The 27,827-nt window shown below is 42.1% G+C and overlaps 2 protein-coding genes and 1 pseudogene across 6 annotated transcripts in view; 1 reads left to right on the forward strand and 2 right to left on the reverse strand.

Moving 5' to 3' along the window:
- LOC104663792 (cytidine monophosphate-N-acetylneuraminic acid hydroxylase) overlaps nucleotides 1-27,827 on the reverse strand; it is a 366,736-nt gene that overhangs the window by 183,921 nt on the left and 154,988 nt on the right. The gene's annotated exons all lie outside the window — the stretch shown is intronic.
- Nucleotides 1,087-8,566, reverse strand: LOC115897028 (annotated as a pseudogene).
- The window catches only part of CARMIL1 (capping protein regulator and myosin 1 linker 1), a 344,245-nt gene continuing 324,484 nt past the window's right edge, over nucleotides 8,067-27,827 (forward strand). For 2 of the 4 annotated variants that reach the window (XM_030929491.1, XM_030929490.1), the window contains exons 1-2: nucleotides 8,067-8,831; nucleotides 13,797-13,894. In XM_030929491.1, the coding sequence (XP_030785351.1) occupies nucleotides 8,792-8,831; nucleotides 13,797-13,894 (138 nt within the window). In that variant the 5' untranslated portion in view covers nucleotides 8,067-8,791. The remainder of the gene's footprint in view (nucleotides 8,832-13,796; nucleotides 13,895-27,827) is intronic. The other 2 variants (XM_030929489.1, XM_010365105.2) reach the window with 2 other exon arrangements.

Below are 27,827 nucleotides of genomic sequence, written 5' to 3' on the forward strand. Positions count from 1 at the left end.
GGTTTAACCTCTCCAAAGAGTTAACTTCCCATCTGAGGCAGCTGTGCAGGGGGTGCAGTAGACTGGCTTTGTAAGGTAGGGGAGGGAATCTATAGAGTGTCTAGAGCTTTTACATTCTTTACCAATCTTCCTTCATTCTGTACTTCCACATTTAGAGATAACTTGTGTATCTAGTTCCTGAGATTTTTCTTGGATTCTGCTATAGAAATTAACTTGCTTTTTATTCATTCTCTCCCTGGAGAGTTTATCTTTCACTAGTCTGCTAAGTCACCTACCATTCCTCTGTTAGCTTTCTCAGTTCCAAAATGTTGAATTTTCTTATTCGCTACCATCTCCTGTTTTCTTTGTCCTTGTGGCTTTATGCATTGTTTTTTTTTTTTTTTTTTTTTTTTTTTTTTTTTTTTTTTTTTTTTTTTGAGACTGAGTCTCCCTCTGTCACCCCAGCTGGAGTGCAGTGGTGCAATGTTGGCTCACTGCAACCTCTGCCTCCCAGGTTCAAGCAGTTCTCTGCCTCAGCCTCCAGAGTAGCTGGGATTACAGGTGCCCACCACCACGCCTGGCTAATTTTTTTTTTTTTTGTATTTTTAGTAGAGATAGGGTTTCACCATCTTGGTCAGGCAGGTCTCGCACTCCTGACCTCGTGATCCACCCACCTCTGCCTCCCAAAGTGCTGGGATTATAGGCGTGAGCCACCGCACCTGGCCGCTTTATGCATTTTCGTATAAATTATTAGGCTTCTTTTTTTTTGAAAAGTTAAAAACTCTTTAATTCTTTATTCCTGGTACCACTACCACAATTTACAGGGTCATACACCTGATGTAATGAAAAGAAAAAGAAAAAATTACAACAGATAAAAGACCTCAGGAATGTACATCTAACTGACACTACATTGCATTAATCAAGAGCTGTACTTATTGCAAACTGTGGCTATGACAGTCCTGAACAAGAAGGGTTTCCTATTTAAGCTGCAGTAACTTTTCTAACTACAGATAATTGTTCCTTTTATGGCAGATTTTTCCAGTTCCTCTAATGCATTTGAGCCGACTGTCTCAAAGTAACCTGCTGCTTTCCTGGTAACTCCTCCCTTTATCTCCTTCTAGGAACTGAAGCCCTTTTTTGCTGTTTTAGAACCTTCTGCTATCATATCCACCACTTCTACCACCAGATCCATAACCATCACCATAGGGACTGCCCGAGCTTCTTCCACCCAGAAAGCCTCCTTTCATGGGTCCATAATTTGATTGCTGTTGTCCACTATAATTTCCAAAATCATTATACTTCCCACCACCACCATAGTTACCACTGTCAAAATTTCATCCTTCATTGCAACCATCACATCCTCCACCAATGCCACCAAATCCACCACCTTGGTGTTCATATCCTGATCCACCACCACCATAGCCCCCTATTCTACTATAACCAGGACCACCACCATAGATGCCACCATCACTTCCAAATCCATTATATTCACCATCACTTCCTCCACAACTACCTCTGCTGGCAGCGCCTCCACCACCATAGCCTCCTTTTCCACCAAAATTACCTCCACCGCCTCCAAAGTTTCCTCTGTGACAATTACAACTTTAGCAACTGTATTATGATCCTAAAAAGTTATGGCAAGGCCAGGTGCAGTGGCTTACGCCTCCCAAGCACTTTAGGGGCCAGGGTGGGAGGATCATTTGATCCCAGGAGTTTGAGACCAGCCTGAGCCACATAAGGAGACCCCATCTCTATAAAAAATTTAAAAATCAGCTGGGTGTAATGGCACGTCTTTGCTCCCAGCTACTTGGGAGGCTGAGGTGGGAGGATTGCTTGAGCCCAAGGGGTTGAGTGAGCTATGACCAGGCCACTGCACTCCAGCCTCGGTGACAAAGGGAGATCCTATCTCAAAATAAATAATAAATAAAAGTAAATTTAAAAAAAGCAAATCCCCTCTTTTTTCCACTGCCTACCTTCCATAACATCTATGGTTTAAATAGTGCCATACTTTTCTTTCCTCTCTCTCTCTCTCTTTCTCACTTTCCTTCTTTTCTTTTTTTGAGACAGGGTCTCACTCTGTCACCCAGGCTGGAGTGTAGTGGTGCAATCTTGGCTCTGCACCATCTACCTACCAGGCTCAAGTAATCCTCCCACCTCAGCCCCCCAAGTAGCCGGGACCACAGGCACGTGCCACTATGCGCGGCTAATTTTTGCAATTTTTGTAGAGACGGGGTTTCATTATGTTGCCCAGTCTGGTCCGTCCCAAACTCCTGGGCTTAAGCAATCCACCCACTTTGGCCTCCCAAAACATTTGGAATTACAAACGTGAGCCACTGCACCCGGCCTTGCCATGCTTTTCAAAGTACTCTCTCAAATTATATTCTTCTCTATCTTCCTTGATATCACAAACAAAGATTTTCTTCACAGTTAGATGGGCACCAGGCCTTATAGAATTCTCTCTAAAAACAGCTTTCTTTGGTTCCAGTACACACCTGTCAGCCTTGTGTGGTTGAGGACATGTCTCTGTAACCACCTCTTCAACGCATGAGTAAGTCACAAAACCAAAGCCTCTGGAACGTGTTGTTTGGGAGTCTCTCATTATGACACAGTCTGTGAGTATGTGCCATTTCTCAAAATGTTCTCTTAAACTATCGTCTGCATTTTCAAACCTCAGAACACCAGTAAACAGTTTTCTGAAGTGCTCTGGTTCCTTTGGATCATATGCCTCCATTTTGAGCCTGGACTTGCCTTTTCCAAATTGAGTTCAATATGGAATTGAGAGGAAGAGCAGTCTTCTTTTTTGAGAATAGTTTTAGGTCTATAGAAAAATCGAGCAGAAAGCACAGGAGAGTTTCCATATGCTTCCTACCCCGGCGGAGTCCCCTATTATTGTTTTGCATCAGTGTGGTACATTTGTTACAAGTAATGAGCAAGTAATAATATTGACACAATTTACATTAGAGACTTGATGTATGTTTTATTCTTCTCCTCTCATTGGAAAGTGGCAGAAATAAATGTAAGTTTTAAATCTTCCAGGGTTAACAGAAAGTCTTCTATGGAGGCCTTTGGCTACTTCTCTCCTTTTTGTCACCCTCAAAATTCTAGAGTCATGTGTATTCCCTTTTTCCCTTCATCTTTTCCATCCCCTGATCATGCTTCAACCCATGGCACTTTATCTTCTCTGTCATTTTACTAAACTGCATCTTTCCATAGAAAACAGTACCTCCTTTATTACCAAGTTCAAGTAATGCATTACTATTCCTTATCAAATTTGACTTTGTAGCAGCACAGGACACTGTTAACGCTTTCTCCCTTCTTGAAATATTTTTTTCTTAACTTCCCAACTTGACATCTTACCTTCCTGATTCCCAGCTACTCTAATCATTGATCCTTTACTTTCTCTACATTAGCCATTAGCCATTTTTTTCCCTCTCTGTCTTCTTTAGCCATTCTCTAAGATGGTCCGCAATGATCCCCAGCTCTTGGTATTCACATTCTTGTGTGTTACCTTCCTCCACTGACCTGGGTTGATCCATGTGACCAGTAAATTAGAACAGAAGTGATGGTATGTCATTTCTAAGATTAAATTATAAAAGATGTTGCTTTTTTTTTTTTTTTTTTTTTTTTGTCTTGGTCTTGCTCTCTTTCTCCTCTAGACTGCTCCATAAGGGTTGCATGAAGCAGCTACATAATTTACCATTATAACCTCTGGCAAATAGTAAGTGCTCAACTCATATTTGCCGAGTCAATTTATATAAGAACCTTTCCACATTTTAGTGCTTCCTCTCTCCCCCTCCTACAAATTTCTATAGCACTTACTGAACACATTTTGACATCTAGCATATTTTGTATTTATTATTTTATAAAAGGACTTGGCTCAATTGACCCTTCTAAAGGAGGTTTTCCTCACCTACTATGTGGCTGGTACTGGGCTAGTTGCAGGGCGATCGAAGCTCATCTTGATCATCCTCCTAGAGAAGGAGCTCCTTGTAGATGAGTGGGGCCAAGCCCTGGTCACCTGTATGCTTCCTAGGGAACCTAGTCTAGGAGCCTGTAGAGTAGCATAAAAATTATAGTAAAATGGGTCGGGCGTCCTGGCTTACACCTGTAATCCCAGCACTTGGGGAGGTTGCGGCTGGCGGATCATTTGAGGTCAGGAGTTTGAGACCAGCCTGGCCAACATGATGAAACACTGTCTCTACAGCACTTTGGGAGGTCGAGACGGGCGGATCACGAGGTCAGGAGATCGAGACCATCCTGGCTAACCCGGTGAAACCCCATCTCTACTAAAAAAAAAAAGAAAACACTAGCCGGGCGAGGTGGCGGCGCCTGTAGTCCCAGCTACTGGGGAGGCTGAGGCAGGAGAATGGCAGGAGCCCGGGAGGCGGAGCTTGCAGTGAGCCGAGATCTGGCCACTGCACTCCAGCCAGGGAGACAGAGTGAGACTCTGTCTCAAAAAAAAAAAAAAAAAAAAAAAAAAAAAAAATTAGCCCGACGTGGTGGCACACACCTATAGTCCCAGCTACTCTCCTCGGGAGGCTGAGGCAAGAAAATCACTTGAACCCAGAAAGCGGAGGTTGGAGTGAGCCAAGATCGTGTGCCACTGCACTCCAGCCTGGGCAACCGAGCAAGACCCTGTCTCAAAACAACAACAACTACAGTAAAATGAACATTTACCTGGAAATCTCAAATTCCGAGTTCAATCTTTGACTCTTAAGGCTGTGACTTTGGGCAAGTCACTCCACAAATGTGAACTTATTTCCTCATTGTGATAAAGATATAGTAATTATACTTTTTATCCAAGGAGTCACTGGGTAGCTCCGATATGTCAAACCCTTATTTCCTCACTTGTCACAGGTCACTTATTGTCAGATGAATCACGGATTTCATAATGTATTTTGCATTTGTGTTGGGGATGGGGTGTGAGAAGCATGATTTAACTGTGTATACTAATTATAAAATGCCTTCAGATTTCATTAACTTTAACATGAGAAAATGTTTCTTTGAATCAAGACAACATGTTATCTATTGAAGTGTTCAAGTGTTCTGAAGTTGGAAAACCATTGTAAAACTGGGAGCTCTAATTATGGCACACTCAAACAGATGTGTTCTGAATTAATGACTGAGTTGGTTTTCCTCCTTTTTGTTCAGTCATATGTGTTAAGGATGTGTTCTGTTTTATTATTGTTATGAAACATTGCAAACACATACAAAAGTGAAAGCAATGAATTCCCATGGATCTCATACCCAGCTGCAACAAAAATCAACAGACGGTCACTCTGATTTCGTCTATATCACTACTCAATCCTCTCCACCCCCCAACATCCCCATGGGCTATTTTCAAGCAAATCTCAGGTCTCATATAATTTCATTTGTCAATACTTTAAAGGAGTACTGTTTAATAGCCATTTACCTTCCACTGTCTTCTAGTCAGAGATAAACTAAGTTTTCTTAAAGGTGTTTGCAAACTTAGTTCACATTGCATACTCTCCTGAAAGATCTTTATTAACCAAGTTGAAAAACACACTTTCTTAAGAAGGCCTCTTCCCCAGTGGTTACTGGGGGTGGGAGGTAACCTTAAAATCATTACTTGGGGAGTAAAATGCCGGTGGGTCCCACATTTCTGAATATGTTTCCATTTTAAAACCAGTTCTGAATGTAGTAGAGAAGATCAGAAACTGACCTACGTAAGTTTGTGATTTTTTTTTTTTGTTAGAATGTTGATTTCTTCTTATCTTTTTTGTTTGCTTTGTCTCCATGGGTTTAATCATTACATGATATAGGTCTAACGATAGTATGTTGGGTCATTTTAGAGACACTATTTTCTGCAAACTTTTTTATTCAGAGTGTTTTCTGACCATAATGCGTTACAAAATGTACTATATAGATGTGAATATATGCTCAGAATTAAAAATAAAAATCCAGGGATAACTTTTCAAAATAATGTTGCCACTCACTATATGTTAAATGTTTAACATTTTACAGATTCAAATGCAGTAGGGATTCTCTGAAAAAGTTTTATCCTACTAACAGCTTTCAGATTATCAGTACTAGTTTTATGGCTTAAATACAGCCACATGTAAATACTTACTTAGATGAAGCTATGGCTAATCACATATGTAATGCAATCAGTTTCATGTAGTGGTTTGATCACTCTTTTCTTCAAGACTATATAAACAGGGATGAATTTGAAGAAGTTGGAGGGATGGAGTGAGAAAAGTTTGTTTTTGCAGCAGTATCAGTAGGAGGGGTAGGTAGATTCAGTAAACAAGCACACATCTCAAAATGCAAACTGTATTGTCTAAGCTAGCACCATGGTTTTACGGTGCTGGGGATGTTTACTGCTTGTTGGGTTTACAGCTTTACGAACAGTGCTCCTTGGAGTTCTCTGCTTGCTATTCTGAAATATATTTGAGTTTTGCAACCGAGAAGTAAATGACTTTGATTTCCAAAATCAGTCATTTTTCAGTGTTGTGATAGGAGATTCATTTGAATTCACTTCTTCAGAGATGCAGGAGCCAATCAGGATCCTGTTGCAGTGAAAATGATTCTTTTATTGAAATCCCAGCTTCCTTTTAAAGAAGCCAAAGAGTACTGAATTACAGAACTGCCATACAGCCTTCCCTTTATTCTTTCCATCACCCAGGCCACAGGAAAAAAAAAAAAAAGACAAACTTTTGTTCTTATTTTCACAAGTTATCACATGGTTTGGAAACTTCAGGGCATGTCTGAAACTTCATTGGTATGTGCCAGAAAAGTCCTCTTTAACACACCCGGTTGAATGAAAGACAGTTTGAGATGTTAATTTCCATTTATTGCAGGAAAAATATATTTAATGCATTAAGGAAATGTCTAGCTTAAAGAAATTGCCCACTTTTGAAATGAATGGTTGGAGGCCTGAGGTCCAAAGTTCTAAAATCAGTTAACAAATGTTTATTGAACACCTGCTTTGAAGTAGGCTGTTGAAGAAGTTCAAAAGTCTAAGATAAATTCCCACTTTCAACTCACCTACAGTCTAGGTGGGCAGAAAAGTTAGATAGTAAAACCAGACAAATAGACAAGCAATGAAACAAGACACTGTATGGTTGGGCTTAGAAAAGTGTGTTTCAGGCAATATATATTCTAGAGGCATAGGGATATTCTAGGCATATTCTAGAGGCACAGTAATCTGACAATCCCTGGAAAATATTCACAAAGAAGGTAGACCGTTGGGATGGGCTTGAAAACATAGATAAGAATCAGATAACCTTACGAGGAAGGAGAAAGCAGTGAGTCTGGCTGTAATAGAGTGGAGAGTGGGAGAGGTTAAGGAGGGTGGGATCGGGCCAGATTGGCAAATCCTTAGTGGTAAGGCCTGGCTGTGGGGCTGAAGATTATTCTAAGGGATCCAAGGTCAACAGCAGTGTTTAAAATTAGATTGCCAAGTGTATGGATTCCCTTTCCTTTCCTCCTTTTCTGTCCTTTAAAAGCAGAACCTGATTAGACAGTCTGGGACATTCCTAGCCCTAGGCTAAAAAGTAGCGATTGAGGCAAAGTATTCTTGGCCCTGAAGTTGAACCTCTGGGGATGGAGCTCAGGGAGGTCATAGGGAGTCTGGGCCCAGGTAGGATCAGACCTATCCGCAGGCTTACATAGGCTCCAGTGATTAAAGCTCAGCTTCCCGAATGTGCCCCGAGGATAAAAGAGACTTTTTTGAGTGAAAGGCATTTTCCAAGGCGCTCTCAACGGGAATGGCTGAGATTGCGAAGTGCGGCCGCAGAGCACCCGCTGAACGCACACAAAAAAGTGTCTTCTCACCGCATGATTAGTATTCACAGGTTTCGTCTAGCTCACCAGAAATGAAGAATAGCGCTGATGAAATGACATGTCACCGGGAGGGCTGAAAAACAAAAAGTGCGTAAGAGGGTCCCAAAAAGAACCAGCTTCCGTATAGACGGGTCTGCAAAATCTGCAGTCTCCTGTCGTCCGGTCCCTTGGCCCGCCCCGAGGTGGGGACAAGGAATCGGAAAGCCCGGCTCAGCAGGCTCTCCTCCCTCGCAGCCAGCAGATGGCTCCCGGGCTCTCTTGCGCGTTCACTCGCCCCCTCTCCAGACGCAGGGCTTTTGCGGTTTGGGAGGGAGGCTGCGAGGAGGGGCGCGGTGCCCGCTGCCGCCACCGCAGCACCGCGCAGCGTCTCTCCTGGGGGTGAGCCCCACGCTGGGGACCCAGCGCCCGGGCACCAGAGGCCGGCCTGGCACCGGTGCGGAGGCCGGCTCTCGCGAGGTGAGGAGGAAAAGCACGAGGAAGAGAAGAAGGAGAAGGAGGAGGGCCGGAGCTGCCCCCGCCCAGCCGGAGCCCGGCAGGAGCGCTAGGAAAACCTACTCCCCCCGCCCCGCGCCGCTCTCCCCGCCCTCTCCCACGCCTTCCGCTTTCACCTAGGGCTGTAGGTGCGGCGCGGAGACTGGGCGGGATCTACGCCGGCCCGAGCCCCGCCGGGGACCAGCGAGCCGGGAGGAGGAGCAGGCGCCACAGCCGCCCGGCGAGCCGCGCTGGCTCGTAATCCTGTCCGCTCCTTATTCCGCCGCCGGGAACTGCGAGGAGGCGTCATGTAGCAGCAGCAGCAAATCCGCCTCGCATTGCAACTCTTTTTTTTTTTTTTTTTTGGTGGGGCGGGGGGCGCGCGGCAAAATTGTATCTCCGCCCCGCTTTTCTTGCCCACTCCCATTTGCAAGCTGCATCTGCCTCGCTAAAAAAATTAAAGGTGTTCGGGGAAGGGCAGGGGGCCATAAATCAGAGTTGGACCTGCAATAACCCCCGCACCTACAGGGCAACCATGACCGAGGAGAGCTCTGATGTTCCCAGGGAGTTGATAGGTAAGATTCGCGCGGTTGTTGGTTTTCCATCTTCCTCTGCGTACTCCTCACCTCCACCTTTCTTCCCTCCACGCCTTCCCGTGGGTCCCAAGAAGTCTCGGCGCCCCTTAGGGCAGAGTGGTGTTGGGCAGGGTCACTGGGGGCGCTGGGAAGTTTGTTCCCGTTCGACCGCCTCTAGAGCCAAGTGCAGAGAGGGAAGGCATCGGGGAGGAATCGGGAGTCCTCGGGAGGTTGGTGGGAGGGGGGCTCTCGACTGTGAGCCCTGGGAACCTCCTCCTGCCCAGACGCAGGGTTCCAGGTTGGTGGAAGAAGGGGGCGGGCCATCTTAGACTTGGGAGTTCTGCAAGCGAGGGGAGCCCTTTACGGCGCCCAGCCCACTGCCCCAAACTCGGGAAAGTCCGGGAAAGCCTATCGGAAGGACAGGTGGAGAGCGCACAGTAGGTCATCTCCGGCACGTGTCAGGCGCCTTCCTGAAAATGCCCCACGGGAGGTGATCTTCTGACACGCAGACTTCGGGGAGTGGGCGCTAGTCTGGTAAAATGACTGGGCCTGGCAAGGCGTGGCTTAGTGTAGTCAGCTGGGAGCGAAAGGGTTACAGGGCTGACGCAGACTCGGGACAGGAAATAGAGGGTTAATGATAAAAGCCTTATTTTAATAATGATTAACCTACCGATTCTCCCTACCGGGGATCTCTTAGGGAACCTGTGTGTGTTACCCTGTGCAAGGTGACCCATTGTTTGAGTACCTTGAGGTTTCTTTTTGGTGGTGGTGGGGGCAGGGCTGGTTAAGTCTTGGGGTTTAACTTAATTATCTGGAGGGTTAAAATGGCAGAGCTGAAATAGGATGGGAGAGTGTTCTGAAAACCTAGCGTTTAAGCATGTATATGTGGGTAGCATGTTGTATTGTAACAAGGTATGTGCGTCTCTGTGCAGATGTGTTTTGAGCCCTAGTGACCTATATTCCCTACTGTACCATTCTTGGCACACTACACAGCCTACAGCTCACAAAATGATGTTTAATCGGTGCTGTCAACCAGCGGAAGTTCTAAGCACCCATTCATCTCCGTGTGTGGAATTTGCCCCTCTGTTGTTCCCTTTAGCTAATAATACTTTGGAGGAATTTGTGTATGCCCTTCGATTGGTGACTGTTAACTCAGCAGGTAAAACTTGATGTAGAGAGGCTGTTGCTAGGTTTGTATGGAAGCCTCTACTTCTGCTGAATTACAGACAAACCTGAACTTTTACCAGAATTTACAGTATGAAGTTATTCACAGACGCGCGCGCGCGCGCACACACACACACACACACACACACAACGCACACACCTCTTACATGATTCCAGCAGGCCCTCTTCTCTCTCCCCGACCCTGTGGAGTCTGCATCTTTTGCTGGAGTGAGTGACCCATCCGGTTCTGGGAGGCTGCGACCTTTCCAACACCCCAAGCAAACGCCAGAGGCTCTGAAGATGCCTCCAGAGGTCCTGAGAATGAGTTTAGGGCAGGACTTGCCTGGCTGGTCAGGGGATAAGGATGGCTAAAGTGGGCGGCAGATTTTTAATTTATATAAGGAGTTGTCCTTGAGTCTGGAAAGGGAAAGTATAGGTAATTACTTAGACCCAAGAGAAAGAGTGAAGGATATAGTGGAAATAAGGTGTCTGGGTTTCTATTCATGGTTCTCAAAAGTAATAGTTTGTATATTTTAAAAGTTGAATTTGACCTTTATCTTGAAATGGAATTTTTGTTTTTATTAAGTATTGCCTATCATATATCTTTCAACAGAGTGACATATTATGCCTGATACGATTTTTCTGGACCTTTCAGTGGTCAAGTTAGGCTGGGATAGAATAAATTCCTGCACCTGTTTTCCTCTAAATTCAAGTGCTCACCAGAGTTCTGCTCTGATCAATTCAAAATGGCGACCGTCCACGTGAAAACCTCTGTGTTTTCCCTTAAGATTCCCTCAAGATATTTAAAAGGTGTTACAGACTTGGCTGGGCGCAGTGGCTCACGCCTGTAATCCCAGCACTTGGGGAGGCCAAGGCGGGTGGATCACCTGAGGTCGGGAGTTCGAGACCAGCCTGACCAACATGAAGAAACCTCGTCTCTCCTAAAAATACAAAAATTAGCTGGGCATGGTGGCGTATGCCTGTAATCCCAGCTACTAGGGAGGCTGAGGCAGGAGAATCTCTTGAACCCGGGAGGCGGAGGTTGCGGTGAGCCGGGATTGCGCCATTGCACTCCAGGCTGGGCAGTAAGAGCGAAACTCCGTCTCAAAAAAAAAAAAAAAAAAAGTGTTACAGACTTTTTGTAGAAAAAATTTAAATGCAGAGAAGAATAAGAAGAATATATATCACTCCTATTACCACGTAGAGGTAGTTATTTTAAATCTTTGGGTATATGATTTTCCAGTCTCTTTCCAGGTGTGTACGTTCTTAAGTCAATTTCAGATGCCCATTTCCCACAATTCTTCTAGGGGAGGGAGAAGTGGCCTGTGCTTGTTTCGAGTTCTGATAAGATAGGAGCTGTGTGAAGAACTCAAAGCGCAGTGAGCTCTTCCACATATTCCCTCGTCCCAAACATTCCACCTCCTTGCTGTTCCTTGAACAGGCTATGTTTTCTCAGGTTTCCATGCTGTTCTTTATGCGTACACTGTCTTTTTCTCCCCGTTTTCACTCTTCTTTATCTCAGCAGCTCTAAACTTTCATGGTGGTGTTTCCAAGAAGAAAATTTTGATTATCCTTTAATAAACATATATTTGTTAAACTACATACTCCATTTAGTGTGTATAATCTAAAACACAAACTGAAACACACATCGTAAGTAGAAGTGAAAATTCTATTTTCTTCTTTCATCTCAATGGATTGTATTGTACATTCTACTTTGGAAACCAGGGGTCTTATTTCCTATGCCTTCAAGGTTCAGCTCAGGGATGCCCTCCTCCCTGAAACCTTTGCGTGCTTCCGAATCCATGATCCTATGCATTGTGTGTGAATTTGATTTATGACATCTGTCCGTGACCTCCACTGGATTGCAAACTCCTGTGAAATGCAAGGACCATCTCTGTCTAGCACCTAGTAGCACACAAGAGGTACTCCTATGTATATTTATTTGTTGAATATGTGAATAGACCAAAATGATTATAATACAGAATACAGAGGTGTGGGAGCATCGAGAGGGTACTGTATTTTGGAGGATAAGTCGAATATAACCAGGAGGACAATAGGGAAAGGGCATTCCAGGAAAAAGAATAATAGATACACAATCCTAGGGGTGTAAAAGATGAAGATATTAGGGATAATTGGATCTTTAGGTATGTGCTGAGAAGTCACACTGAAAAAAAAAGTGAAAGACCTTGAATGGCATGCTATGAGTTTTGGGTTTATTCAAAAATGACTGCAACTCATAGACTGGGAGAGACATGAAGAGTCTCGCAGTTTTGGAAGAGTCAATGTGGTCATGGAGGTGACAGTGGGCTGATGGGTTAGAGGTCATGGACTTAGTCTTGGTGAGAGATTCTGAGACCCTTACTGCAGTCATGCCTAGGTGGTCAGGAACTGTGGAGGAGGTAGATTTTAGGAGACTGACTTGCTGTCTGAAAGGAGTTGGAGATAAGCAGTTTCCAGCATGATTAGTGTCCAGAGTAGGAGATAATGAGTTTGATTTCAGACATGTTCATTTTGAGGTGCTCATAGGAGCCCTAGGAAGACTTTTTCACCACCATCTGAAATGTCAAGTCTCCAGATTTCTCCTTCTGTTGCCTTTGACCACTTCTTGGGGGTATTGTGCTGTGATGAATTTGGAAGGACAGATGGCTGAGAGTGCCTTTCTTTGGCTAAATCATTTGGTATAGTTCTGGTTTATTTTTATTTTTTTGAGACAGAGTCTCACCCTGTCACTTAGGCTGGAATGCAGTGGCATCATCTCAGCTCACTGCAACCTCCACCTCCCGGGTTCAAACAATTCTCATGCTTCAGCCTCTGGAGTAGCTGGGATTACAGGCACGCACCACCACACCTGATTAATTATTTTTTTGTTTTTTAGTAGAGGCGGGGTTTCTCCATGTTGGCTAGGCTAGTCTCGAACTCCTGGCCTCAAGCGATCCACCTTCCTCAGCCTCCCAAAGTGCTGGGATTACAAACGTGAGCCAACGTGCCCGGCCCAGTTCTGTTTCGTTTTGCTGTATTCCCCGACCATCATGTCAAGACTTACTCATAGAGAGTGCTAATATTTGTATGACACTATGGTGAACCCAGAGGCTGCTGGGCCCCGGAGGTAACCAGCCAAGGCAGAGGGAGTTTTTGAATTCCTGTTGTGTTCTGCATGCAATGTAGTGTTTCATCATACTGTCCGACTTCACTGTTTGCTTTTTTTTTTTTTTCTAATACCTTATTTTCCAAACAAGATTATGTCATGCCTTGCATGGGCTGGTATTATGTCATGCTTTTATGTTTGCCTCAGCATATCAATATACAGTACGAGGTACAAAGTAGGTATTTATTAAATACCTGATGGGTGATAACCATCCAACTTGTCAAAACAGGTAAAAAAAAGACAAACAGTCAGGCACGGTTGCTCATGCCTGTAATCACAGCACTTTGGGAGGCCAAGGCAGGCGGATCACTTGAGATCAGGAGTTCAAGACCAGCCTGACCAACGTGGTGAAACCCCGTCTGTACTAAATACAAAAATTAGCCGGACATGGTGGTGCGCGCCTGTAGTCCCAGCTATTTGGGAAGCTGAGACAGGAGAATCACTTGAACCCAGGAGGCAGAGGTTGCAGTGAGCCAAGATCTCACCATTGCACTCCAGCCTGGGTGACAGAGTGAGACTCTGTCTCAAAAAAAAAAAAAAAAAAAGGCAAACAACAACAGTAAAAACAACCAAATATACTCCTCCAAATGCTTACTCCTCCCCAATGCTTTTGTTTTTCTTACTAATAACGTAATGAAACTGTTCCTTTTTTTCAGAAAGCATAAAGGATGTTATTGGCAGAAAGATAAAAATTTCAGTGAAGAAGAAAGTAAAGTTGGAAGTTAAGGGAGACAAAGTTGAAAACAAAGTGCTGGTAAGTATTACTGTTTATTTTTATTAAAATGTCTGGAAATGAAAGTGTCTTTTCATTGTTCAGATTACTTAATTTTCATGCAGCATTACTTCTGTGTTTTATATATTGTTCAAAAGTTCTGATGACCATTTTGTCTTAGGTTAATTGGAATATTTCTTTGTCAAAAGTTAAAAATAGGGTAATTAGGGTAATTTGAATTTTAAAGATCAAAGGCTTTTAGATTGTATTTCTGAACATTGTAATTCCCCCTTATATTTAGATAATCTCTTAGAGTCTGTTTTCATAATATTCAGAGTCTGATGTTAAATGGAACTTTTTTATTTTGTGTGTGGTGGCTGATCCTATGACTTTATTCATAAAGTCTTATGGAGGAGTTTAAAAAGTTCATCTCATGTTAGTTTAATTACTTAATTAGATTCTCTCAGATGTTATATATGAGTCCATCTAAGGGGTGATGAGCTAACAAAGCTTTGTCATTTTACATAGGATGTTGGTGCTTTGGAGGGAAACTCCTGCTGAAGGCAGTACCTGCTAGTGTTGCGGTTAGACTTGGGGTTCCCTCCAGTTTGTGAGAGGAGATGCTGAGGGGCTGAGGGATTGGGCCCTGCTGCAGAAAACTTCTTAGAGAGGTGTCAGTGACAGAGTTGTACCTTTAGAGAGGTGAAAACATTTTGTGGTATTTTAATGGTTTCTAGGTTGAGATTGTGGCAAATCTAAATTTAAGCTTAGGTGGAAAGAATATTTTGATGGAGAGAATATTATTTAACTTTTTAACATGGATATTTTCAAACATATATAAAAAACAGAATAATATATCGAACCCTGTGTACCTGTCCTTCCCAGCTGCAACCATTTTCAACATTTTACTAATACTAAATATCTTCCCCATGGTGGTGGTGGTGGTGGTGGTGTTTTCTTTCTTTCTTTTTTTTTTTTTTTTTTTTTTTTTTTTGCCTCTGGAGACTTTTAAAACAAATCTCAGGTATATGTTATTGAAAGAGAATGATTTTTGAATTTTTTAAAGCTTTTTGAGACAGGATTTCAGTCTGTTGCCCAAGCTGGAGTCCAGTGGCATGATCTCGGCTCATTGCAGCCTCTACCTCCTGGGCTCAAGTGATCCTCCCACCTCAGCCTCCTGAGTAGCTGGGACTACAGGTATGAGCCACCATGCCTGGCTAATTTTATTTTTTGTAGAGACAGGGTCTCCCTATGTTCCTGAGGCTGGTCTCAAATTCCTGGACTCAAGCGATGTGCCTGCCTCGGCCTCCCAAAGTGCTGGGATTACAGGCATGAGCCACTGTGCCTGGTCTGAAAAAGAATATTTTTAATATTCTGTTTCTTCAAAGTTGCCAAAGAATTTGAAGTGTCTTTCTGATCACATCTGTCTTGAGAATCTTCTAAAATATCTAACCCCAGGATATATGACTGTCTTTTCTTATTAGTAAGGATTATGCTCATGATGGATGACTTCTATTTCTATGTTGTCTGTATATACAAGTTGGGATGGTAAAGGCATTGAAGTGGGAAAACTTGAGTGACTTTTGCTCAGCAACAAAATGTGCTTATGTAAACTGCGTGATTAAGTTATCAACAGAAGAAATGAGTGGTGCCATTGTTCTGTTTTATTTAGCTTCAGTAAATATGAAATTTCCTTAAGTTATGTTTTTCTTGATGTTGTTCAACAATGATTGTGTTACTATTTTGGAAGTGGTAGTGTAGAGAAGAAATACTGTTTCTGTCATTTGCTTTTTTATAAATTTAAAGTAAGTTTCTAATAATGTAGTAATTTTATCAGATGAATCAACTTCTCTACAACTTAAATATCAGGTAGTGGTTGCTATGACAGTCTAAAAAATTGGGACTTGGTATTATTTGATATGGAAATTATTATTATGCTAAGAACAAACCCACGTCATGAGTGCAATTTACCACGTTAAAATTTCAAAGACAAATTTAAATGTCCAATGTAAAATTATCACTATTTAAAAATAGTTATGATTAGTACTTAATTGTAAGTTTTTTGGCCTCATCTAACAGCTGGAATTGATTGAAGTTGTAACCAAATTAAAAATGTATTTGAGTTTAAGCATTTATCTCCTCAAATATGGAATATAAGCAGTTTCTAGGAGCATGACCGGAACTCATTGTGGCGGTTACTTACTTGCATGGGCAGGAATTATTAACAGAAATACTCAAGGTCTGGCTTTCTTTGACAGGCTTCAAGTTAGAACAAGAAGATGTATGAAGTAACCTCAAAGTTGTGGATTTCTGAGTTTCTGAGTTTAGAGAAATTTAATTGCTTAATCCATTGTTAGCATGCTAAAATGGTTCGTAAATGAGTTGGCTGAATATCTACAATACGCTTTTTTGAGTTGTGCTTTTGTTACCTTTCCCCATTGCCCACTATTCATTCCTTTTCTTCTTATAAAAGTAGGAGTGTGCTGTATGTTACGTGGTTCTTTCTTCTTACACATGAGACTTTATACTATTTCTAGCTTGTCTTTTGTAGAGGGCTTATCTTCATCTTCCTATAATCATAATAGCTAAGATTTCTAAAAATCTGTTTTTGAAGGCTAGTCAAGTGAAGCAGTGGGAGTGAAGGAAGAGCAAAGAAATCTATAATGAGTTGTGATCAATTAGTTATAAATACCCTTACACTCAGACCAGCCATGATCATAATAGCTAATATTTATTAAACCCTGGCCAAGTGCTACAGACTGTGCTGAGTACTTAATGATGCATTGCCTCGTTATATCCCCACTACAACGCTATGAGGTAGGCACTTTTCACATCTGCATTTTACAGATGAGGAAATTGAGATTTGGAGAGGCCAAAGTAAATTGCTTCACATCATTTGGCTAGTTAATAACAGTTGGGATTCCAACCCAGCTCTGCCTCACTCAGAGCCTATCCGCTTTGCCTTTGTGGTCAAAAAGAAAGCAGCCGTTCCTTTGTTCCATGGTTGCTGACTTCAAACAATGATAGGGGAGATTTGGACTCTAGGGTCTCTCTGTCTTTGATTGATTGCTTTATATACTAGTTTTATATTTAGTGAGTACCTGCTGTGTCCCAGGCACATAGTATATACAAAATAGTCCTAGTCTTTGACTTCATAGGACTCCAAGCTTACAATCTAGTTGGGGAGATAAACATGTAGCCAGGCAGTGGTTTGAGATGTGCTATGGGTGGATGAATTGGGGCTTCAGGAGCATGGAGAGGAACTCCCAACTCAGGCCTGAGAATCAGGGAAGACTTCAGAAGGAAGATAAGCTTAAGCTGGCATTCACTGGGTGAGTAGGAGTTAGCCAAGGTAAGAGAGTGGAGACATGTTCTGGACAAAGGGAACAGAATATGCCTGGAAGCCTGAGAGAGCTTATGTTAGAGAAACATACTAAGGTACAGCTGGGGTAAGGCATATGCAGCGTAGAGAATGGGTAGGTGTAAAGCCTGAGTCCTGTCTTTGCAGTTGGGATATCAGCTGAAGGTTGTGACTGATTAAACAGGTCTCTCCTTGCCACCTGCATGTAATGAAATATTAAGGCTCAGTGGTTAAGGGCTGTCAACCCTGGGTTCACACTGTTGCTCAGCAACTTTATGACAATGTTAAGAATCAGTTTTTTTTTTTTTTCTCTAATGAAGCCTATGTTATAAGAGTATCTATTGGTATGTGGTTGCTTTGCATATTAAGTGGAATTTATTTAAATACTGCATAGCACAGTGGCTGCATGCAGCAAACACCCAAAAAATGATAAGGCAGGAGGAACAAAGGGGTGCTGCATTCTGTTTTCTCCATGGTGCAGAAAATGCCAATCCTTCTGAAGCCCAAGTGTCCGCTGCCTCCATTGACAGGTTGAGGTCAGTTCACCATAAGGCCAAGAGGGTTTATTCATAGTTTGTGGCACCTTATTAGCAGGATAGAGGGCAACAGGCTGGATCTAAAATTCCTAAGGTATGCTCTCCTCAAATGAAATCAGAAATGCTAGATGTTCTGGGGCAAGAGTGTTCTATACTCAAATAAATTTGGCAATCAGAGTGTTAAAGATAAATCAGTTTCTTTATTGTATGAGTTTTCAGAGCCATTAATACACCCCTGTGCATTGTAAATTTCTAAGAATTGGATAAAGTATGCTGTTTTTTCCAAACTTGTTTGGCCAGAGACCCTAATGACCATGGGCTAAGAAGGAACAGGCCAGAGATGATGCCTCTTGGGACAGTTAAGAAAAGATGGAACAGGCTCGAATAGGCTAGCCATCATTAGGAGTGTTCTCCTGAGGAATGGTCCTTTAGCCCATGTTTTTTAAAATCTATGTTGTGAGTAGTTCCACTCTGGGCTACATTGGCTTGACATGTCATATGTTGTTGAAATACCTTTCTCTGTTGTCTTTAGGGGATGTCATTAGAAAGTGATTCCGTGTTTCTTTGACTCTTATTCCCTTCTCCCATTTTGATAAATGAATCTGCACCCAATTTTGTATAGTTCTTGGAGTGTAAAAAAATGTATTTTAACTTATGTATTTTTTTAAAATTAAACTTTTTCATTTTTAAATAATTGTAGATTTGTCTGCAGTTATATCAGATAATACAGAGAGGTTATCTTATGCCCTTTATTTAGTTTTCCCTTTTTGCAAAATTATAGTATAATGTCATAACCAGGATATTGACATTGATACTGTAAAATGCAGATTTCCCCCACCACAAGGACCCCTAACATTGCCTTTTTATAGCCATACCTAGCGTTCCCCACTTCTCTGATACCTGGTAGCCACTACTCTCTTCTCCATTTCTATAAATTTGTCATTTTAAGAACATTATATAAATGTACTCATATAGTATATACCTTTTTGGGGTTGGTTGTTCTTGCTCAGCATAATTCCCTGTACCTTCATCCAAGTTGTATCAGTTTAACTAAGGAGTACTTCATGGTATGGATGTACCACGTTTGGTTTACCCATTGTCTAGTTGATGGACATCGGAGTTGTTTCCAGTTTTTGGCTATTAGGAATAAAACTGATGTAAACATTTGTGTACAGATTTTTGAGTGAACATACTTTTCCTTGCTCTGTGATAAATGCCAAGGAGTGCAATTGCTGGTTTGCATGGGAATTGCATGTTTACTTTTATAAGAAACTGGCAAACTGTTTCACAGAGCGGCTGTACCATTATATGGCTCTACCAGCAATGTATGAGTGATCTAGTTTCTCCAAATCCTTGGCAGCATTTGGCATTGTCTGGACTTTTTTTTCTGAGATAGGGTCTCACTTTATCACCTAAGCTGGAGTACGAACACAGCTCACTGCAGCCTCAGTATCCCAGGCTTCAGTGATCCTCCTGCCTCAGCCTCTCAAGTAGCTGGGACTACAGGCATGTGCCACCACACCTGGCTAATTTTTGTATATTTTGTAGAGATGGGTTTCACCATGTTGCCCAGGCTGCTCTTGAACTCCTGGGTTCAAGCAAGCTTTCTGCCCTGGCCTCCCAAAGTGCTGGGATTGCTTTTTTTTTTTTTTTGGAGAACTACTAGTTGAAGGAAAAACCATGTCCGGAGGGAGCAAGAACCCTGATGACCTCTTGTTACCCACAGTTCTGCTGTTGCCTGTTTGGGGGAGAGGAATGTAGCACTCCTCTCTCCAGGATGGTGGACTTAAAGGGTATGGAAAGTCATTCCTAGTCTCCACTCGGTTTTTTCTGGTTGATTTGGAATTTGGGTTGCATCATCTTTGCCAACCCCTTGTTCTTCCACCCCCTTCATAAAATGGGTCATGGGTAGGGGAAGTGGCATACAAATCGAACTGTTTTGTTTTGTTTACCTCTTCTCTTTAAAACTACCCATCTGTTGTCCATTTGTTTTCTTTTGAAAAGTCAATCTGAAATCCATCCCCTCACCTTTTTTTGAGACAGGGTCTCACTGTGTTGCTTAAGCTGGAGTGCGGTGGTACAATCACAGTCACGAGCCTTGCTGAAGTGATTGCCTTTTGCAATCACTTGAATTGAGCCTTGCCCAGTTCACCCTTTTGAGTAGCTGGGACTATAGGCACATGCCACCATGCCTGCCTAATTAAATTTTTTTTTTTATTATTTGTTTATTTATTTATTTAGAGACAATCTCACTGTTTTGCCCAGGCTGGTCTTGAACTTCTGGGCTCAAGCGATTCTCCCACCTTGGCCTCCCAAAGTGCTGGGATTATAAGCATGAGCCAACGCGCCAGGCCTGAAATCCCTTTAAAAAATATATATATATATTTTCCCTTGGCCATTTATTTATGGCTTTTGAACATCTTAATTAGGCTGGATTGGAATAACTATAAGTTAACTTAAAAAAATGTTGAAAGGTGTAGGGGTATTATTTTGGGCAACACGTATCCCTAAAATGTTTTGGTAGCAGTGCTGTCTTTCATTAACATAAAGTATAAACTCTGTTCCACTGGCTTATTTTTTAAGAGGACATGGAAAAAAAGTACCTCTCATATAGAAGTTTTGGAGGTATTTGGCCTACTTAATCAGTCACAAATCATCTTCAATCTCAGATATTCTGCAATATGGAAACTATTGTTCTTTTTCAGTAGGCCGTACTCATTTTGCATGGCCAGTCTGTTTAATGCTTTTCTAGTTCGCCAGTCTCTAGTACCTAACTTGATTCAGCAGCATGACCTGTGCCATGGTCACTTTTCAGACAAATATTCATGCTGAAATTTGTGTTCAGCTTCTTTAAGGCAACATCAGCCTTGGCCAGTGCTTTTCAGACTTAGTGTCTGTTTAAAACATTTTTTTTTTTTTTTTCATGGAACCCATAATGTAGTAATGTTTTGGGATTGTGTTTTGTGAGTTCATAGTTAAACTTATAATAGTGTAAACCTAATCACTGATTTCAGTGAGGCTGTTTTAATGAACACAAATTAGAAGGGGAGATTTGGTTTTTGCTCTGGTTGCAATGGAATAGAGAGACTCCCGATTCACCAGTTAAGCAGTACAGATATCACAGTTTCTAAAATAGCTAGTCTTGCAATCTCAGGATGCTTTCCAAGTAAATAGAGATGGCAGGGGAAGCTTTATTCTGAGATCTGCACAAAAGTGGGTTATCCTGGCAGCACAGTATACCTTGTAGTTGTTCTCTGATATGTAAAATTTGGTGTAACACATCTGAGTGTGTGCGTGTTGGTGTTTTATTCCAGTAGTTAAAATAGACATAAGCCAAATTCATATAAAATGTTTGTAGACTGCAGTGTCTTCTGAAGAATGCTGTCAGAAAATCATTATTCTAGGCCCCCAGGTTTATAGCCCTCGGTGAGAGGCTCTTGTACTGGTTGTTGGGTAATTTGAACAGTTCCCTTTGTGGTACCATTAGGAGTCTCAACTTTTAAGGATCACTTACAATTCTGTGCATAGGTGATTTTCAAAGCATCTGGGTGAAGTTACATGGCTCTAGAAAATTGAGCTTTAGAAAACAGCAACAACATTGAAATGGTCTTTGGGAGTGAATTATCAGAGAACATGCATTGTTGCCAAGGATCCTGGCAAAAATTCTGGGAACTTCAAAATAAAAGACTCCGTATTTGAGCACTTTACAATTTACCTGAACTGAACACTGGAGTCAGTTCCTACCTGTTTCCACTAATCTCTGGGTAGGGGATGGGGGCAGTCTCTGGCCCTGGGCATGCATTTTCAGGAGGCAGTTCTGGCTGACTTGAACTTGTTACCTGAGCTGCATTTACATTCTACTCTCTCCTCATCTGCAACTGCCCCAGTTTCTACTGTAGTTAGGATAGGCGAGTCAAATGACCTTGGGCAAGGAAGCCAGTTGAACATATACCAGGCTCGGTGTAACTTTTCATTGTTCTAAAAAGATACTCTTTTTCCAGTCTCTGGGAGTTAGCCACCCTTGGACCAGAGCAGTTAGGTATACCCTGAGAGGGGAGGAAGGTAAGTGAGGAGGAGAAGTAGGAGAGTAGCATGAAAGGGACATTGTGGACATTAAGGAGCCAGGAAATCTAATCAAAATATGTAATGAATAAGGAGATCTCTTCTTTTTTCATAGTTATAAAATAGTTACAGAGAAAATAAAGACTTTAGTAAAAGGTTACTGTAACAACTTTAGGCTTCATTTCATTGGAAACAAATATCTTTGTTAACATAGATTAAAAATGAAGCTACAATCTGAACGATGAAAGATTTTTGTTCCCTCTTATCCCCTCTGCTTTCTAAAATGCTTTTTTTTTTTTAAATAGAGTATAAGAATTTGGACTGGTATATACGGGGTGTATCGTTGTCTAAATCTTTACGTTACTGTGTTTTATTTATTTTTTTCTCTCTCAATAGACCACTTTCCCCAGCTCTTTGAGGAAAGAGGGGCAAAGGGGAAAGAAGGATGCTTGGCGCGTGCGCACGTGTGTGTGTGTTTTGTAGCAGTAGTAGTAGTAGCAGTAGGTAAAAGAGTGTTCACTTTCATTCACTGGGTTATTTTCCTCATCTTGTTTGTTAGGAGAAGGTTTTTCTTATTTATTTATTTTTGAGACAGTGTCTCGCTCTTTCATCCAAGCTGGAGTGCAGTGGTTCAAACACAGCTCACTGCAGCCTCGATATCGTGGGCTCAAGAGATCCTCCTGTGTCAGCCTCTTGGGAGCTGGGACTACAATCACATGCCACCATGCCTATTTTTTTTTTTTTTTTTTTTTTGTAGAGATGGGGTCTCATTTTCTTGCCCAGGCCGGTCTTAAACTCCTGGGCTCAAATGGTTCTTCCACCTTAGCCTTCCCAAGTGGTGAGGTTACGTATGTGAGCTGGTCTTCCCTTCCCTTCCCTTTCCCCTTCCCCTTCCCCTTTGACAGGGCCTCACTTTGTCACCCAGGCTGGTGTGCGGTGGCATGATCTCAGCTCATTGCATCCTGTGCCACCCAGGCTCAAGTGATCCTCTCACTTCAGCCTCCCAGGTGGCTAAGACTACAGGCGTGGGCTGCCCCACCTGGCTTATTTTTGTATTTTTTGTAGAGATGGGGTTTCACCATGTTGCCCAGACTGGTCTTGAACTCCTGAGCTCAAGTCATCCACCTGCCTCAGCCTTCCAAAGTGCTGGAATTATGGGTGTGAACCATTGTGCCCAACCCAAGGTGTTTCTTTTTTTGAAGCATTATCACTTGATGAACATTGGCCAGCAAGTATCTTGGTTTCTTTAGATATGTGTAGATGCACATGACGTCCTCTTAGAGGTAGAAGCAGGCAACTACACATGTCCTGAGCTGTACTTACAGCGTCTCCAGCCTTTGGCAAGGGTTTGAGCCAAATGTGTTTAGTTCCTGCTAAGGAGGCAAATGTGTCTATTTCTGCTGATCCCTGCGCCCTGGAGTCTCAGGAGACATTTATGGATATTGACTGGGTTTAGTAGGTATATCCACTAGATGGAATCTGCTGTAGACAGATTGATTTAAACAGACTCTGGGGAAATTTATTCAGACCTTGCCCTCATTGATTGCTGCCTTGAGGATCTTGGGGCTGGAGGACTCTTGGTAGCCATCTAACCATGTGTCCTAACCTAGGAGAAGTTTCTTCTATAGCACTTCTGACAGCTAGGTATCTACTTTTTGCTTCACTATTTCCAGTGATGAGAAAAGCAAAAGCCCCCAAAAGCCCTGTCTTCTTTTGGCCTGGGATCTGCTTCTCACTCTCCATTTCTTCTTGCGTGGTCTACTGGAATATCACAGAACAATTTTTCTCCCTCCTACCCATGAGTGCAGTTCAGGTATTTGAAGAAGGTTATCATACTTTTCTTTCATCTCATAGTCCTCAGGCTAAATAGGCTCATATCCTGGAGTCTCAGTCCTTGGAAGATGTTGTTTTCAGACTTATCACTATTCTGATCACCTTGCTTTGGAATCACCCAGCTTTGTCTGTGAACCTTTTAAACAACTGTTGGTGTTTGGGGATCACACATGCTTGGCAAACACCCTTGAACTGAATTAAACAGACTTTCTCAGAGTCTTTAATGGGCACCTGTGGATTGTTCCTTTTGAAGAGGGTATGGAGCCTATGGTATCATAGCATCCGTGTTCCTCCAGACAGGGTGGGGAACATCAATCTAAGTGCAGCCTGCCTGGTGAAGAATACTACCTACACATTGCTTGGACAAAAGGTTTTGTTGTTGTTTTTTAAATTTTGGAAGTATCCTTGATATTTGCATTACTAAAACAATAATAAAACATAGGAAAGAAAAAGCGAACATCACCTAATCGTATCAATTTAAATATAATCTTGGAAAAACATCAGTATTTTTCATATTTTTCTGTGCCAACTTTCATAAAAATATATGACATATTTTAAAAAATGGAATCATGACTACTATTTTGTGATATACTTTTAAAATTTAATTTTTGGGGTCAAAGCTTTCTAGGACAGTAGAAAGCATTGTACTCCATTTATCCACTGTAGAGGAGTACTGTAGTTTCTCTAACCATGTCCCTTATTGTCAGATAATTTAGGTTATTTCCAATATTTTGCCTTATAAATGTCCATATCCTCATATTTATTTCTCTTGGATAAATTTCTGGAAGTGGAATCATTGCCATCATTGCCTAATAGGCATTATGAAGGATGCATTTTTTCACCTGATTGTTGTTCAGGAAGTCTCAATAGCGAATAAATCCTCCATCTCATCAATTTCATTGTCTTAAACAAGAGTGTACGTGGCAGAATGGCTTGTTCTCTTTGCTCACATCCTTGTGTTTCTTAGACCAGTGCTCCTTGGACCCTAGCTCCTGAGGCAAACCTTTTTCATGCAATTTAAGGTTCTTTCAGATCTGCCTGTGTGGATGTGTTGTCTTCTACTACAGTATGTTTCCTGGAATGGGAAAGTCTCGTGACTTCACTTGTGGTTTCAGAGTCACAGCTCCTAAGTATCATTGTCTTGGCAGATCAACCATAGCTTTTTCCTTGGCTGAACCCTAGGTAGATGTGAACCTGTATTATATGATTCAGATCTTTGCCCTTGTCGTGAGACTTTCTTACCTTGGGTCTTTGAATGCTCTTATAAATGGTAGTTGAGTAGATTTGCAAATGATAAGGCCCATGGCACTTTCATTAGATGAAATGTAATTAACAAGAACCATAAGCTAATATGCATGTAGAACTAGTCCAATGTCTTAGAAGATAATTTAGTATCATAATGAAAGGAGACATTGTTTTTCTTCCCGGACAGTTCTGAAGGCAGTTAATTTCATCTGTATAGCTAACAACAATTTCTTTTTTTTTTTTTTTTTGAGACGGAGTCTCGCTGTGTCGCCCAGGCTGGAGTGCAGTGGCTGGATCTCAGCTCACTGCAAGCGCCATCTCCCAGGTTTACGCCATTCTCCTGCCTTAGCCTCCCGAGTAGCTGGGACTACAGGCGCCCGCCACCTCGCCCGGCTAGTTTTTTGTATTTTTTAGTAGAGACGGGGTTTCACCGTGTTCGCCAGGATGGTCTCGATCTCCTGACCTCGTGATCCGCCCTTCTCGGTCTCCCAAAGTGCTAAAAATTTCTTAAGTCTCATGGTCCTTCCCCACTCCACTAGAAGCTGCAGAGTAGTCCTTCCCATTCTTATTTACTGTCCCCGTTTCCTGACCCTTTCACTGTCTGTCTGTCCTGGGAGAGGGGTGTCCTAGGTGATGAGTACCTATGGTCTATTTTCTGCCATGAGGAGCTCCGTGTGGAGCCCTGTCCTCCTTAGTGAGGCCCTCCAGAGTTCAGCCTGCTTTTCTCTATCCTTTCAAAGCTACCATTGTGTACCATGCTGCTTGTGGCTATCTTTTCTTCCAAGACTGGCAGATAGGATGATATTCCTCAGGGACCTCCTTATTTGGCTGTCTCAGAAAACAAGCACAGAAGACTTTCTTAGTTACCCTGTAGAACAGACATAGAAAATAAAGAGGCCCAGATGTGGGGAAGTGACTGAGAACCTTGCAGTGTTCTTTTAAGGCAGTCTCTCTGCTCTTTGATGCCTTAACTCCCCTACCTTATGGGTCACAGCCATACTTACTTGCAGAATCTGAGCTAAGGTGTGGCCAGGAGAAGTCCAGGCCAGTGGATGTTATAGTGGTCATTTTTTGGTTTCCTGAATCCATCTGTCTTAATTCAGCTGTCACTAGCAAACAAAAAAAGATCTTATCTGTCATAGGCATGACCTGAAGAGAAGCAGCTGTGCTTTGTTTTTTGCTAAGTCTTGGGCAGTTCAGTTTGGCACTTAGAGTATTCCAGCTCCTTTTCTTATAAGAATATCTACCTCTAGGCCGGGCATAGTGGCTCATGCCTGTAATCCCAGCACTTTGGGAGGTCGAGGTGGGCAGATCACCTGAGGCTGGGAGTTTGAGACCAGCCTGACCAACATGGAGAAACCCCGTCTCTACTAAAAATAAAAAAAGTAGCCAGCCATGGTGGTGCATGCCTGCAATCCCAGCTACTAGGGAGGCTGAGGCAAGAGAATCGTTTGAACCCAGGAGGTGTGGAGGTTGTGGTAAGCCGAGATTGTGCCATTGCACTCCAACCTGGGCAACAAGAGCGAAACTGTGTCTCAAAAAAAAAAAAAAAAAAAAAAAGAAAAAAGAAAAAAAGAATTTCTACCCCTATCTATCTATCTATCTATCTATCTTATCTATCTTATCTTATCTATCTATCTATCTATCTATCTATCTATCTATCTATCTATCTATCTATCTAAAGCATTTTAAAAAGTGACATCTCGCTGTGTTGCTCAGGCTGGTCTCCAACTCTTGGACTCAAGCACTCCTCCCATCTCTGCCTCCTGAGTATCTGAGACTACAGGCGCAGGCCACCATGCCCAGCCCCAGCTCCTTTTCTTTTAAATCTCTTAGTCCAATTTATATTATTTGCTGTCATCCTTGGGACAGCACAAATGTTGAAGTTTGGGGAAACATTTTGTACAACTTTGTTCACTGAATCACAGTCACTGCTTTGCTGTTGATAATCAAAACTAGGCTGCACAGAGTGACGTAGTCAAATATTTGGCTCAGGTGTACAGATGTTTCCCTTCAAGCATCTTGGATGTCTTGGTCCTTATCAGAATTTTATCTCCCCCAAATGCATTGTTTGTGAATTAACTGTAAAGTTCTGGGAGCGATTTCCTTTTCAACAGTTTGCCATTCTAGAAAAAAAACTTGTGGAGTTTAAATAGCACTTAACCGTCTATCATTTGACTCTCTTTGAAGTGGTCTCTGGGGGGAATATGTTGGGTCTTCTCTGTTCAATATTTCTCTCTCTCTTTCTTGGCAAAGCCTGGATGCAAGAAGTTGGTCCAATCTTTCCTGTCCAGGGTTGCTTGGTTAATAAAGCATCTGGAGCAAAGGAAAGGCTGTTAGCACCTTGTCACTTAGAGTTTCTTAAGCATTGTTCCATTTATGTGTTCTTGCTGCAGAGATTTAATGAAAGTGGCATCTGTCTTTACACCTGACATATGCAGGTTGTCCGCAGAACTGAACAAGTGGTGTCAGCAACACTGTATATGCAGGAAGGCTTTATGCTCACTTCCTTTTTTCTGTGTTCTCTGGGAATGGCCAGCTTCTTTATTCATCAGGGTAGGGCTTTATATTTTAATATTCTAGAGAGAGATCCTTGTGGTGATATATTTAACCTTAAATTCAGAAATGGCTTCTTTTTTCAATGTCTTCACATTTTACGTCTCCCATTTTCTGTGTTAATAGGTAAGTGTGTCTACATTTAAATTCTGAAATGGCATTTGCTAACATTTAACCTTGGCCAAGTTATTTAACTTCTCTGTGCCTTACTTTCTTCATCTGTAAAATGAGTATAATAACAAAAAACTACATTGTAGCTTTGGTTTGAAAATTAAGTGGGATATTACATACAAAATATTTCGTAATAGTGTCTGGTACATAGTCATGAGTAAGTCTTAGCTGTTATTGTCAGGGGTAGTGTAGTGATAATGCTAAATGCTTT

The sequence above is a fragment of the Rhinopithecus roxellana genome, chromosome 4 (assembly GCF_007565055.1).
Source record: "Rhinopithecus roxellana isolate Shanxi Qingling chromosome 4, ASM756505v1, whole genome shotgun sequence".
Taxonomy (NCBI): domain Eukaryota; kingdom Metazoa; phylum Chordata; class Mammalia; order Primates; family Cercopithecidae; genus Rhinopithecus; species Rhinopithecus roxellana.